This window comes from Lagenorhynchus albirostris, chromosome 18, assembly GCF_949774975.1.
Source record: "Lagenorhynchus albirostris chromosome 18, mLagAlb1.1, whole genome shotgun sequence".
Taxonomy (NCBI): Eukaryota; Metazoa; Chordata; class Mammalia; order Artiodactyla; family Delphinidae; genus Lagenorhynchus; species Lagenorhynchus albirostris.
In genome coordinates, this window is record NC_083112.1 from 17,665,659 (window position 1) to 17,681,416 (window position 15,758).

Consider the following 15,758-nt stretch of genomic DNA (forward strand, 5'->3'; position numbering starts at 1 on the left):
CTCTCAAACCTTTCAAGAATTCAATTAGATACAGATGTGAAAGAGTGCCTACCTCACACACAGGCAGAAAATTTTTGTTTCTGCAGCATTCTATTCAACTCCCCACTCCTTCCCAATGGAAAAAACTAGAACGTTAACACTTCTCAGAATATTGGTCAAGGTTTTCAGTAAAATAAAATTTCATGTGTAAAGTGATTACCAAGAAAGTACTTTATAGGCAGTGAGGGGTTCAGTAATCACCTTGGTTACCAATCCTATGATAACTAAATCTCAAGTACAAAACTTGGAGGTTTTCATAAGTATTGTAATGAAAACACCATTTGTATAAACATCAGAGACCCAGGACCCAGAAAAAATTCTCCTATTCTGAGGAGAAAAATTCTCCATAAAGGATATTTGTACTCAGGTCACTAAAAAGTTGTGTAGAGGAACCCATTACATACTAAGGGGGCATTTCGCATCCAGTTTCACAAGACTTGAACCCTGGGGAAGACTTCAGGATGGAAACCTTATTTGGGAACAGAGGTTTGAGCCAGGTTAATTCTAGAGGTTGTCCCAGACCATCTCCAGACGCCAAATGATATCATAAGATGCAAAAATGGATCAGGGGCGGATGATCTAAGTAAGCACGGAGATGACAGGCGCTCGCCACGGGAGGATCCTACGTGGACGCAAGAAAGAACACGCGGTAGGAACTGAGTACTTCCCTTGGAGGCCCCGCAGCCTTCCCACTGCCTCCGAGTTCCCATCACACTCATGAGAATCCGAATCCTCTGTCCACGAACAGGGTGAGCCTATTAGACGCCGGTCAAGAATCGCCCTCCCGCCCCGCCCCGCCCCAGAGGTCCCCTCCCGAGGTGGCTTCCTGGGCTTCCGCGGCCGGGCGGCACCAAAGGTCACGGAACGCCCATCTCTGCACCTAAAATGCAGCAGGACCGACAATTTAGAGCGCCGGGTGCATATCCACGGTGCAGTCACTAACAGCCATTACTTCCGGGCCGTGTGCGTCTGTTTAGGACTTTAGAAAACTCTTCAGAAACCCGCCACGGTAGTGGGGGCGTGATGGGGGTGTGTGGCGGAGGCTCTCCCAGGAGGCAAATTTCTCTCACTCCTGGGCGCGCGGGGGAAACCGTGGGGCTCTTCTAAATCAGCTCCCACTCCCCCAGCCAGATTTGCCTCTGTCAACTCATCCCTAAAGATAACGTCGAAGTGCGGGACACAGTTTTAAGAATACAGCACCCGAAGACCCCTGAGCTTCCGTAGAGACCAGACAAGCTCGCGCGGCCGCCAATATCGGCACACAGACTGGGCGGCCCGAAAGGAAAAGTCTCCTGCGCGCAGGCGCACGCCATCGCCCGCCCGTCCCGCACGCGCTCCGCCTCGCCTCGCCACTAGCCCCGCCCCCCGGCTCGGCCCCGCCCCTCCAGCCGGTCCTCCGTATCTTCCGCCCTAGCTGGCTTCGCCTCAGCCTGCGCTGCGCCCTCCCGGCCTGCGGCGTCGCGGTACCGGCCTCCGCGCTCCACCCAGACGCCCTCCGGCCCTCGGGAGGGGGCGGGAGGCGGAGCAGAGGGGTGGGGGGGTGGTGTCGCCGCGGTCTAGGCGCGTTAGGCGGTGGCGGCGGCGTCGGAGGTCCCTGAGATATGGCCGCCTCGGTGTTCTGCTGCCTGCGGTGCTGCAGAGATGGCGGGACGGGCCACATCCCTCTGAAGGAGATGCCGGCCGTGCAGCTGGACACGCAGCACATGGGTAAGGGCTCTCCCTTCCCCAGACCCAGTGGCCCACCCCGGGTCGGGCGCGGCTGGTCGGGGTCAGCCTGGAGTTACGAGGACCGCACGCTGCCGGGCCCCGCCGGGCTCCGCGCCCTGTCCCTCACCCTGTGACGCTGCCCTGGACCCGGTTTGGCCTCGCGGGTCTCCTCCAGACTCCGGCCGACCCCACCTCGGCTCGGCTCTGCGTTCAGAGCTGCGCAGCCCTGTCAGCTCCTGTCTTGGGAAGATGGGTGTGTGGACCTACCCGTTTCCACAGCAGTGTCCTCCCGGCTGCCGCCTCCTGGGACTCGTGTAAGACGTCACCTTCGAGGGGAGTGGGGAGGACTCTGTTCTCCTCCTACAATGCTCCACTGCCTAGCTCCAGTCCAGTCCCACACATTTTCGGAAAGCTTCAGCTGTCCTCGGCTCCTTCCTCTGCCCTGACAGCTTTCTCTTAGCCCATCATTTATCGGTGGTTTTATTGGAAATGATTTTCCTCTCATCTCCTAAAGTCAAAACAAGGCAAGTTGCAGAAGCCTGAAGCCACCGCTCAGGTCAGAACCTGTCATTTCAACGAAAACCTCCCACTGTCCGACCCCTGTTAGTCACGCTTAGAGGTGTTGTAATTTCTCCCGACCGGCCTCTTCCCAGCAGGTCAGGCTATTGCAGAAATAAAACAGCGCTTTGCTTCTTCGCATCTATGTTTTTTCCTTCCACTGTCAAATGAGCTTACAGCTTCTCTCCTAACGTTCTTCTCCTCCCCTCTGTAGCCTCTTTTACCACCTTATTATTTCTGTTCTTAGACTTGTCCCATGTAGTTCCATGCTTCTGGAATATGGTTCTAGAAGGAGAGATTTCCCACTATAATTACTTCAGAGTACTGTTTTTTTTGCGGATTATTCTCTTCAAAGTATACATCTGCACTTTCAGTTTTCCCCACATCTCTCTTTGACTAAAGGACAGTGCATTGAAATAACAAAGGGAATTCTTAATATTTATAGCAAAACCCTCTCCCGCCCAGATTCTCTATAATTCTGGAAATACTCTGCTCATTATATGTCTGTAGCATGTACTAAATCACAGATGTGATCATTGTTTACCACTTTGTATGTGGGTATTTTAATTCTTAGATATCCCAAGTATAATATAGACCCCTGATACATAAATATATATGTATGTATATCTCTTTATTTCTTATTCATCATCATTTATAGACAGATGTTCAAATTCTATAATTTCCCTCAGAAAATGTTTCCATTTCATTTATTCGTTCACCCAACTGATATTTATTGGCTGATGTTATACGGTAGGCATTGTTTTAGATGCTAGGAACACAGTAAAGGAAAACCACGCGTAGATCCTGGAGCATATGGTCAGCTTTAGCTCTTTCTATCTCTACTGCCAAACTCCTGAATTACTACAATCTGCTCTTTAAAGTATTCCTTTTCTCTAGTCTCTTCTTCCACGAAGAACCGGTCACTTGTACTCATTCCACTATGTTCTCCTTTTTCCAGAGCTGCCCAGCATCTTTCAGTAGAGTAATGTCATCCCCCATTACCATCTGCGTGGAAACTTTTCTTAACCTGTCTTCCAGTAAATTCAAATTCTTCAATCACAGAAGAAGCATGATTTTAGAAAGCAAATAATATAAGAGGAGAGGCTCATCAAGTTAGGAACAGGTTTCAAGCATCAGTTGATCTTAAGTTGAAATATGAGAAGCACACTGAGTGAGTATGCATGTATTTGGATATGTGAAAGGCTGTATTAGGTCACCTAAAGAATGTGATTGCCGTTTTTTGTTAAGAAAATAGTCTATACACGTCATATGCAAATGAATGTTGTCTCTTTCAAAGTTGTCACTTACTTTGGTGATGCTGCATCACTTAAAACGATTTGGAATTCCTCTTGGGATTTTCTGTGGAGCAGTTTTTATAAATATCCTCATTTTTGCCACAACCTCCATATTTAATTGTGAATTGACTTTTTAGAAATAAATGTCTTCCAAGGTAGCTACTTTGAAAGGGATGCCGTTCATTTGGAAATGTCTAATGTTTTTTAAAAAATACACTTTGGCTATGTTTATATGTGTTCTGGCTATACTCAAATTTGCCTTGGCTTTCTAAGCAATCTTGATAATTAATGAAACTGTACAAATCACATAGATCCAAGTGTAGGATATCTTTGTACTTAAAAAAGAGAAATGGAATAAGCTTAAGATAATTCTCCAGTGATTCACAAACACTCTAAAATGTTCTGTGAATATATCCATCTTTCTGTATAAAACATCTCAGTACCTAGCAGAATGCCTTGGAGATAAGAAATGAGATTGAAGTAAGAGAATAATAGCATATTCAGAGTTGGTTCTGTGGTTCCAACTCAGATATGTACGAGAACCAAAAAGTATTGCTGGGTATGAAAAAAAAAACATTTATTTGCGTAGTTCTTTGAAATGTTTTTCACTTAGGATGCTTTCAGTTACAAGCTGTAAAACCTGCAACTCAAAACAGTTGAAACAATGAAGGAAATTTATTGGTTCATGTAAATTTAAAAAGTACAAAAGCAGCACTATCTTCAGGAAGACTCAGTGCTGCTAAGGACTGAGCTTCTTTTCATCTCTTTCCTCTGTCTTCTGCTGCTTGTTCCTGAAGGCTGGCATCCATGATAACTTGCAGCCTCTCCCTGGGCTGTAGGCTTCCTCATTCAGATCCAGCAAGAATGAGAGAATCTTTATCCCTTCATTCTCTCTGCAAAAGTCCTGAGACTATCTCTGATGGTAGTGGCTTAGGTCATATAACCGTTTTTCACTCAGTCAGTGTGGCCAGGAAATGTGGAATGCACTGATTAACTTAACCTAGGTCAAAGCTGTACCCCTGAAACCAGAGATTGAGTCAGCTTCCTTGGAACTGTTTTGATCTCCAGAGCAAAGTCTGTTGGGAAAGGGAAAACAGATACTACATGTCCACTTCACAGTACTTAGCAGAGCATATTCATTCAATTCTGTATCAGTTATTTGTCGAGCGTCTGCTGGATGCCAAGCGCTCCATGGTCTTTGCCATCAAGGAGGAGCTGGGCCCTGGATGTTCTCCAGTTGAAACTGCTGAGGTATATGGGGCAGCCAGATGTAAATTATGTATAAAGACACTTTCCCAGAATTTGCGGTTTAACATTTGTAATTAGAAAAAAAAAGGATGCTAATAAGTTTTTAATAATCATATAATAGGATTTTAGTTTTACCTTAAATAAGAGAGTGTCCTTCTTAAATCTACCAGTTTAGAATTGTGATAAAATCTGAAAATTTGGTATTTCTCTTATGTATTTGTCCCAAATAATTTTTTAAGTATGAATTCAACAGTGAGTTAATGAGAGACCTGCCTCCCTGTTAATACCTTTTGTTACTATGTTCTAGTTTTATTTAACCCCCTCTGGAGGAGTTCCCTACAGTTCTCACAGCCAGATCTGCTTGGCTTGTACACTTACTACCAGAAAAGTCATACTGGTTACGGATCTTGGGAATCACATGCCTCGATGTTACGGGATATTTCTTACGTATTAGAATTTTGTTAACTTTCTTCATGTTCTCTGATAAGCTTTCCTAAATCAATATTTGGAAGAGAATTGGTATTGGAGTCACATTATGAAGAGACTTTTTCTCACTCTCATCTATCAAATGTTACTTGAACTAAAATTTTCCATGAAAATACAATGCATTTAATGATGTTGAAATCTTGTTTACATATTTGCAATATGATTGACAGCAGCTATCTTACAAACATTTTTAAAATCCTAAAATTAGCATTTTTCCATGACAGCAATTTCTTTTTTTTTTTTTTAATTTATTTTTGGCTGCGTTGGGTCTTCATTGCTGGGCCCGGGCTTTCTTTAGTTGTGGCGAACGGGGGCTACTCTTCGTTGTGGTGCGCGGGCTTCTCATTGCAGTGGCTTCTCTTGTTGTGGAGCACGGGCTCTAGGCACGCAGGCTCAGTAGCTGTGCCTCGCAGATTCTAGAGCGCAGGCTCAGTAGTTGTGGCTCATGGGCTTAGCCCCTCCGCGGCATGTAGGATCTTCCCGGACCAGGGCTCGAACCCGTGTCCCGTGTATTGGCAGGCGGGTTCTTAACCACTGCGCCACCAGGGAAGCCCCATTTTTTTTTTTCTCTTTTGGCTCAGTTGGGACTTCGTTGCTGTGTGCGGGCTTTCTCTAGTTGCAGTGAGCGGGGGCTGCTCTTCGTTGTGGTGTGCGGGTTTCTCATTGTGGTGGCTTCTCTTGTTGCGGAGCATGGATTCTTGGTGCGTGGGCTTCAGTAGTTGTGGCTTTTGGGCTCTAGAGTGCACGCTCTGTAGTTGTGGTGCACAGGCTTAGTTGCTCCGCGGCATGTGGGATCTTCCCGGACCAGGGATCGAACCCGTGTCCCCTGCATTGCCAGGCAGATTCTCAACCACTGCGCCACCAGGGAAGCCCCGTGTCAGCTGTTTCAAGAACATAGATGTATGTTCCTTTCTGTGTTCCATTCATCTTCAGTTCTTACTTGACCAAAGCACTAGCATAGGACCTTGTACCTAGTAGACATTCAGTCAGTTTTTAGCAGATTGATTTGTTTAGATTGAACTGAAAATGGTACTAATTTGCCAGTTTCTTTCAAGTGTTTATGTTTTTATTTAAATCAAGATATTTATGAAATCATCAAATTGATTCATTGGCTAAAATTTAAGAAAGTCTGCTTCTGGGAGTTCCCTGGTGGCCTAGTGGTTAGGATTCTGGGCTTTCACTGCCGTGGTCCGGGGTTCGGGGAACTGAGATCCCGCAAGACACGTGGTGCAGCCAAAAAAAAAAAAGTTTACTTCTACCTTAAAAGTGTTTCAAACATTCAGTATAATTCAGAATTATTATTTGAAACTGCCTAATTAAACAAGATTTCTAGCCACAAATTAATATTAATGTTCTCCCAGGAAAAAAGTAAATTAAATATTTTAAATAATTTATCAGTATTTTTATATTTCAAAGTATATATAGTCTCCCTATTTTTTGGAGACCAAGAGTTAAAAGTGAAACAAATTAACCTTGATTGTTGGTTAAGAGAATGTAAAACTTTACACAGTGTCTATATTCTTTTGTTTAGGAACGGATGTTGTCATTGTAAAAAATGGAAGAAGAATATGTGGAACAGGAGGTTGTTTAGCCAGTGCACCTTTACATCAAAACAAAAGCTACTTTGAATTCAAAATCCAGTCCACAGGTTGGTATAATGGTACTTGACTATTAAAAGTCCTAATTATTCAAAATATGAGGAGTAATTTTCAATATATGAAAAAGATTAATGAGGTAATTAAAAAAACACCAAACGCTTACTTAGAAGACCATTTTCTTCCACATCTTATTGTGTGATCCTGGTTTAATTAGTCAATTTCGTTATATTAGGTTCAGTTTTCTCATCTATAAAATGGATTACAGGAGCTGCCCTTCCTGCCTCACATGAGCTATATATATGAAAGTGTTTAAAAGACACGACATACTGGTTCAGTTTAAGGCACAAGCATTATTATTAATATGGTTAATTATTAGTGGCAGCTAGATGAACCATTTCATTTGGTCAAGCATATAAGGTGTAGACTCTTGCTGTTTTATCTTAGGATAAAATTAAACTTATGATCCTGAGGTTTTCTCTTAACTCTTGTTAAGATTCCCTGATTCAGTGTCTTCTGAAGCAATTGGCAGATTTAGAATTCTGATAGAAGTCTAAAGTCTCTTTAAAAATTTATGAATCTGTACACCTGAAACTAACACAATATTGTAAATCAACTATACTTCAATTAAAAATTAAAAAAAATTTTTTTTAATTCTGAAGTTTCTTTAGTTGTATAGCAATTCTACATGAGTATTATGATAGTTATTAATTAGTTAACTTGTGGCAGTGTTGAATATGGGGAAATTTTTTTAAGGCTTTATTATAAAGAAATGTCTAGTGAAACATGGCATGAGTAATATACGTACAGAATTGGAAATCTAGAGTGGAGTAAATTAATTCTGCTCTTACTCTTACTTGAATGACATAAAATATTCCTCTGGGGCTTGTTTTTTAAATTCATTTTAAATACTGATTTTTCTTAAGTGTGTGAAATAAATTTGAATCTGTCCTCCATTCCATTCTTTTGTAAGTTAACTCACTGGCTGCATAATGTCTCTGGTTACTGTAATCTTCTCAAGTATAACATACCTTTTCTCAAGAGAAGCAGATAGTTCCTTGAGCCTGAAATGTAATACAAATTTTTATGTGGATTTTCTATAAAGGGTGCTATCCTCAATAATATCTCTAGAATAAGTGCATTATTGGAGTTTGTAGCATTGTTCCCTCAATGAAAGCTTCAGGCAGTTGTGCCCAAGTGTATCACAGTGTGCACACTTCTTTAGGAGTAAGGGGACTCTGTAACCCTGTCTAGAACTGTTGTCCCATGAAATTAGTATTATCACTTGCTGTCACTCTTGTCCCACCTTGGAGGATAAACTATATAATCAAATTATTTAGGAGGCCAAGACAGTGAAGTCCAGACATGCAGCTTTCTGATGGTCTCACTCAATCCAGGAAAACTGATTGATTGACAACATGGTCTTCAAACATTCTTTGATCTATAGAATTTCTCCTAACTGATTTTGATAAAAACTGAGAAGGAAACCCTTTGAGATGTAACCGGGAGTTGTAGGTATTCTGTTAGATTAAGAAGAGAGCTGCTTGCTTTAAAAGTCAATTTAGACCAAAAGGTTTTAAACTCATGAACTTAAGGTATTGGATAAGGAAATGATTTTACACTTTATCATTATTTTTCTCCTCTCCATGATACTGACCAGGTCATATATTATTTGTCACATATTATAGATGCAAAAAGTAAAGACAGTAAATTCCTGCTTCTCAGACGTGGTGCTTGAAATAGAACCCCAGGCCATTTATATTCATTGTGTAGCTTTTTAATAATATTTTTAGAGAATAATAATAATAATAATGACAATAGTTAGTATCTTTTAAAAATACTTCCTCTGTGCTTTACTTACCCATTTTTTTTTAATACTTACACTGTTGCAAGTGCTTCACTTGGATGATCTTGCTGTATCTTCTGATAACTTTAAGAGGATAGTACTGTTAGAATCCATAGTTCACAGGTGAGGAAGCAGGGGGAGGTTAAGTAACTTGCCCAAGATGACATAGCAAAGTCAGAATTTAAACCTAGGTAGTACAACTCCAGGGCCCACTCGCTTATCTCCCAGGCTGTACTACATCTGCAGGAGAACATGGTATAGTTTGCAAACTACTTTTAAAAGAATTTTTTAAACATTAACAAAAAAATAGTTTAGTGATAATATGCCACTTTCTTTAAAAACAACTCCTTTCATATTTGTATACTGCAGATTTGGGGAGCATTTAAATTATTATATTTTTAGGAATCTGGGGTATTGGTGTTGCAACTCAGAAAGTTAACTTGAATCAGATCCCTCTTGGCCGAGATGTGCATAGTCTGGTGATGAGAAATGATGGAGCCCTATATCACAACAATGAGGAGAAAAATAGGCTGCCAGCAAACAGCCTTCCACAGGAGGGAGACGTGGTGGTGAGTTTTCTTGTGGAGTTGTTTTCCACTGTAAATTATTAAACTTGAACTGCTTTTAGTATTTCTACTTTTGCCTCTGAGTTTGTGGTTTGAATTCCAAAGCACCAGAATTGGATCTAATGAGGTAGTACATTTTCCAAAGAGAGCACTTGATGTCGATGCTGCTGCCTTACCTAACTGCCTTCTCCTTTCTAGAGCTGCCACTGGCCAGGAAAATAAGCGTGAACCCTTATTTCCATTTAAGGGAGAGTTGATGACAGGTTGGCTGCTGATCATTTCCTGCTTCTCTCACATAAAAGAAATCTTGGCCCACAATTTTAAAAGTTTGCTAACCCTTATATTAGAAAATATTAGGTATTTTTGCAGCTGGAGATCTCTTAGAGAAAAATTTGACATTTATTGCTTAATTTGTTATGAACTTCTGTTAAAGAAGTACAGCATTTTATCAGGAGCATTGGTCCTCGTTAAACATAACCTTACTAAACTTCCTTCACTTTCAGAACTCTTCAAAAAACTGACTCAATATTCTAAGGCTTGATTGTAGAAAACTTTTTTTGGAAAGCAGGGGATAGAAGGAGTTACATATTATTGACTTCTCTGATTTTATTCCCAACTAGATATATTTAAGTCTCTACCAAAGCCACCCTATTGAAAATGTAATCCAGAGATCCCTTTCTGCCTTTTTCCAGATACTTCCTCTCAAACAGTGTTGTCCAAGAACCTTATACACTGAGTTCAGGCCATTAGCTATTGACTGAGAACAGAGTTCTTGGGTCTCCTTATGCAGAGACTTCGGTTCCTGGCTCTCATACCAAGTTGAAAGGAATCTGTAAACAATTAGAGTTTCTAATAATAAGATAAAACAGACAAGGTAAATCCAGGTTATTGAATTAAAGAAGTATACAGTATTTTGAAAAGAGTGAAGGAAGATGTGGAAATGATTTTTAATTATGGTCTGATCTTTTATGCAATTTAAAAAATGTGGGGCTTCCCTGGTGGCACAGTGGTTGAGAGTCCGCCTGCCGATGCAGGGGACACGGGTTCGTACCCCGGTCCGGGAAGATCCCACATGCCGCGGAGCAGCTGGGCCCGTGAGCCATGACTGCTGAGCCTGAGTGTCTGGAGCCTGTGCTCCGCATCGGGAGAGGCCACAACAGTGAGAGGCCCGCGTACCGCAAAAAAAAAAAAAAAAAGTGAAGAAGAGTCTTCAAATAGGTAAATTATTGAAAGTATGTTTTTCCTAAATTAACTAAAGGAAACTAAAGGCATAAACCATTTTTAAAATCTGCTTTTCCTTTCGAATAGTTGGTTCTGTGTTTGTAGGTCATTGCCAGATACCCATAATGTAGAACACCCTTATTCAAATGGTTATTTCGTGGAAGAGAATCTTGAAGTCAGGTTGGTGCCGTCAACCTGTTTATACTAAAAAATGAAATTCAAACATAAGATAGGTTAATCAGTAACAAATGTTTTTCTTTGTTGATATACTGAACTTCTACTGTATGTTATTCTTGCCTTCCTGTCTCATTCCCTGAGGTGACTGATACCTCAAATTGACAGATTTAAGAATGTCATTTTTAGTCTGTCAGCATTATTAAATTAGACTTTGAGGGACTTCCCTGATGGCGCAGTGGTTAAGAATCCGCCTGCCAATGCAGGGGACACGGGTTCGATCCCTGGTCCCGGAAGATCCGGCATGCTGCAGAGCAACCGAGCCCGTGCACCACAACTACTGAGCCTGCTCTCTAGAGCCCGTGAGCCACAACTGCTGAGCTCACGTGCTGCAGCTACTGAAGCCTGTGCGCCTAGAGCCCATGCTCCACAACAAGAGAAGCCACTGCAGTGAGAAGCCCACACACTGCAACGAAGAGTAGCCCCCGCTCGCCACAACTAGAGAAAGCCCACACAGAACAATGAAGACCCAATGCAGCCAAAAATTAAAATAAATAAATAAATTAGACTTTGAGTTTTTATGCCCATTCTGATAAAAGGAGGACTCAAAAAGATGAAATATAAGCAGAATCCTGAAAAGTAAAACATTATCCTACTCTATTAACTTTATCTTCCTAGTTTAAACATTTGAGAACAAATTTCACTAAATTACTGACAATAGCATAGGAAAAGAGGAATGAATTATAAGACAGGAAAAACATTCTCATGTGTAGAATTTCAGTCATATACCATTCTCTCAGGAGAATCAAGAAAAACAAGCTTTCAACATCTAACCAAATGATTGTATTTATACAGTAATAATAGTACCAACAGGGCCTACTACAGCACCAGGGAGGCATTCCTGAAACAGCTTATGCTTATTTTTTCCTTTTATATATAGTTTAGAAAAGTGCAGATTACATTTTAAAATTGCTGTTTTCAGTTTAATTTCAGAGAAGTTTCATAAACATTCTGTGTAACAATAATAATAATAGCAAACACTTCTCTAGCATCTATTATGGGCCAGAATGGCTTTAAGTGCCTGGCAGGGATTAAATTGTTTAATCCTCTTAATGACCCTGTGAAATAGGTGGTATTATTACCATTTTACAGATTAGAAGTTAAGTAATAACTTCTTATTTGGAGTGATCTCAGGCAGTCTAATTTCACAGTCGCTTCACCAAACCTGCAAATAATTATTGATAAATCCTTAGAACACATCACATTTCTCGGTATCATTATGAGAGAATCAAACCTAGTTTCTAGAGCATATAAAAGGACAGATTAAGGGAATTCCCTGGCAGTCCAGTGGTTAGGACTCAGCACTTCCACTGCAGGGGCCATGGGTTCGATCCCTGGTCGGGGAACTAAAATCCCTCATGCACGTGGCACAGCCAAAAAAAAAAAAAAAAGGACAGATTAAGTTAGAAAATACTTGAACTTAAACTCTGCTGCTGGAGGGCAGGGGTTCTCACATCCTTCCTCGCTTCTCTCTCGGGTGCTGGGTATTGGTGCTGGAGGGAGGGGTTGAAAATTTGGTTGCTTGCAGTAGGTGATGCTGCCAGCAGGTGGGGAAGGGTGCCCAGACTACAGCCTGCTGATCTGAACTGCTAGATTCCCAGTAATCCTGTAAAGGGAGTAACACACTGCTTTTTATGGAATCATGTTATTTATTTATTTTTGTAACCATGTTTTCTAAATGAAAACAGACGACTTCATTAAGAAAGCTAATCCTAGCCATCACTTAGCTTTATTATTTAAGTACGTAAACTGAAGTGAAACAAAAGCAGCATTTATCTTTCTGTTTAGTCTAACCCTGGCCTTGCTAAGATTTCAGAATCTTTTATAGCACTTAACACATTGACTCATCTGGGCCTTTGCTATCTTAACTGGAAAGTGAGGGAGTTAAGACTACATCATCTGTAAGATGTTTTTCTACCTTTAAAAGCTTGTAGGTTCATATAATTTATCCACAGTCAGAAATCCTTGAAGTGGTTGCTTCTTGGTCTGTGATGGTTTTTGAAAGGTCTCCACTGTCTATTCTTAATTCTTCAAAGTAAAGCTCTCTTTTTGTCATGAATTAGTAAATATTGTACAAAGTCTTAAAGAGAGTTTTAAAAGTATAAAAGTTCTTAAAAGTTTTGAAGTTTTGAATTGCGTGGCAATTAAGAATAAGTTTTCCGAAGCCATACTGCATGAGGTTAAATCCCAGCTCTGCCACTTCCTAACTGTGCAAACTCAGGTAAATTATTTGACCTCTCTGTGCTTTAGCTACCTCATCTGTAAAATGGGGATAATAAAAATACCTATCTTACGAGGATTAAATGAGTAAATATGAAGTGCCTAGAATAGTGTTTGGTACATAATACAGATTATTTGTTTTCCAGCATTAATAATAATAATTGTTATTAATTGTGATTTGTGTACCATTAATAATGTACAAAGTAATATATTTTTATTCTATTGTCTTTTTAAAGTCTTTTGAGCTGTTGTTTTTCTATTTTTCAACTTGACACTAATTACCAATTATATGCAGTTGTAAATACCCACTTTACCTTGGTAATACACTTGACATATTTGAAGCCAAGGTAAAGAGATACAGAAATATATCATTTCTTTTTGGAAATAAGTTGTATAAAGACAATTCATCACAATTGAAAGCAGTGAAAGATAATAATCCCTAATGGTGAAAACTTCACTGTTTTCCCCCCTTGAGATCAAATTCTGTATATAAAGAGCAGTGTTTTCTATATGAGTTTAAAAGGTCTCTTTGTTTACAGTATATAGTACTTATATCATCTTAATATTCAAAATATAAAATCCAGATTATCTGAATATAATACTAAGATTTAGTTTTACCTTTAATGTGGACTCTCGGGATTTTACCTTTTTCCCCCCACATAATCACCACTAATTTTTTTTAGCTCAGTTCAAGTGAATTCTACCTAATTGTAAACCTTAATACAAGCTGTTGTGACCTTTTGCTTAGTTTTTTGTGTTTCCATGCTCCCCAATCAGTGCTTTCTGGCTATTCAGGTTTTTATGGAACATGTATATTTTTACCCATTTTAATATTTACTTTGCTTCCTAGGGTATTACATATGACCATGTAGAATTAAATGTATATTTGAATGGAAAAAACATGCATTGTCCAGCATCAGGTATACGAGGGACAGTGTATCCAGTTGTTTATGGTAAGCTAAAATATTGCTAAACATTATTAGATATATGTTAACTTTTGCTTAGCATTTTCATTAACTTTATAACTGTCATTCGGAAGGCTGGACAAGTTAATAAGGACCTCTGTAGTGTACTCAGTAGGTTATCACAATCCCACTTGACAGGACCAAGGAAAGTTTTTATTCCCCATATATTTAAAAAGTAAACTTGCTAAATACAATGATTATACTTAAATATGCAATAACCATATTCCCTTTTATATCATATAGTCTTATATTCTAGAAAGTTCCAAAAAGCTTTATGGAATTTACAAAAAGATATTTCTGCCATTTGTTAGAGAGGGTTAGATGGCCAGGAAATGTAATTGTAAAGAATATTTTGGAAATAGGGATGGGAATTTCATGTAGATTGAGCATTGGTTACCTTTATAAAATTACCTAAATGTTAAAACTCTTCTGAGAGAAATATTGACTTAGAATGGTTTCATATTGATTGTTTTGCTTTTGATAGCCATGTATGTGTAAGTACTATAGTTTCTGTACAAGTGTATCCCTCCAAGAATGGGTTACTTAGAGATGACTCTGTACCAGTTAGTTACTTTAATTTTATTACAGAAAATTTCAAACATGTATAGAAGAGAATAGAATAATTAACTTTCATGTACCCATCACTCAACTTCAAACAATTATCAACTAGTAGCCAGTCACGTTTCATCCCCTCCCTGCAGTCCTCCTGTTCTTCATCTCCCCCTCCTTGTAGTATTTTGAGGCAAATGCCAGACATTATACCATTTTATTCTTAACTATTTTATTTGTAGCTCTAAAAAATAAGGTGTCTCTCTTTATAAAAAATATACATAAGCACTGTGCCTTTATCACTCTATTCTTCATTTTTTATGTTATCAACTTTAAATCAACAGGTATATGATTTTTCTGCCTGTGGTTTTAGTTGCTTTAAAAACATTTTCTCATTTAATTACTTTAATCAATTAATCTAAGGATTTGAGCCATAATAAAAACTAATTGTTAACTTTTTTGTAGTAACTTACTGGAAAAGTAGCAGTGTTTGTTCGGAATGGCAGAAAAATATACAGTAACAAATAAAAATATTTAATAATTTGATAATAACAGTCATAGCCTGTGCTTTATTTTAAGGTTTTCATTTATCTTCTTTTTTCCTGAATTATTACTTTTCAGTGATTTTTGCCTTCTATATCTTTGCATGTCTTTGCATGTAAAGGTGTATTTTTAAGCTTGATATAGGTTAGTGTATTTGCAATATTGGGTAAGCCTAAAAGAAATGTATTTACTTAAATACATGGGAATGTAGCTTAATATTCAAAATAGTTTAGTCTGAGAAATGAAATAAATATCAGTAGAATGACTGAGTTATAAATGAATATAGCAAATGAGATTTTTATTCTAAACTGTTTCTTTGATTTGGCATTATTTTTAATGTAATAAAGTTAAAGGTAATAAATTACATATAGTAATGTATTTTATAAATTGAAATTGATAAATCAGTCCAGTTAAATCAAATATTTTAGCCAGATACTATCAAAGATAAAAATAAAATTCAAATTCCCTTAACCCTTTGTCTTCTATCCTATCCCTAATCCTAGATCCATGCAGTCATTCATTTTGTCAGTTCTTGCATTCAACCTATGGAGAGACAACACTGCATAACACTAAAGAAAAGTGTTGTTACATCTCTGCACATTCCAGACTTTCATTGTAGTTCTTGAATTCCCTATTCATTCTCCATAGATTGACCTCCCCTTCCAGTTTATAGAGAAACAGACCAT

At 39.2% G+C, this 15,758-nt stretch overlaps 1 protein-coding gene across 5 annotated transcripts in view; it reads left to right on the top strand.

Annotated features, from left to right (window-relative positions):
* Positions 1–1,555: 1,555 nt before the first annotated feature.
* The window catches only part of SPRYD7 (SPRY domain containing 7), a 68,963-nt gene continuing 54,760 nt past the window's right edge, over positions 1,556–15,758 (top strand). For 4 of the 5 annotated variants that reach the window (XR_009536741.1, XR_009536742.1, XR_009536740.1 and 1 more), the window contains exons 1-4: positions 1,556–1,746; positions 6,865–6,981; positions 9,177–9,343; positions 13,866–13,968. Coding sequence is in view for 1 of the 5 variants with exons in the window: in XM_060129067.1 (XP_059985050.1) it covers positions 1,641–1,746; positions 6,865–6,981; positions 9,177–9,343; positions 13,866–13,968 (493 nt within the window). In the remaining 4 variants the exon portion in view is untranslated. Of the gene's footprint in view, positions 1,747–3,262; positions 3,476–6,864; positions 6,982–9,176; positions 9,344–13,865; positions 13,969–15,758 lie in introns of all 5 variants that reach the window. The other variant, XR_009536743.1, reaches the window with a different exon arrangement.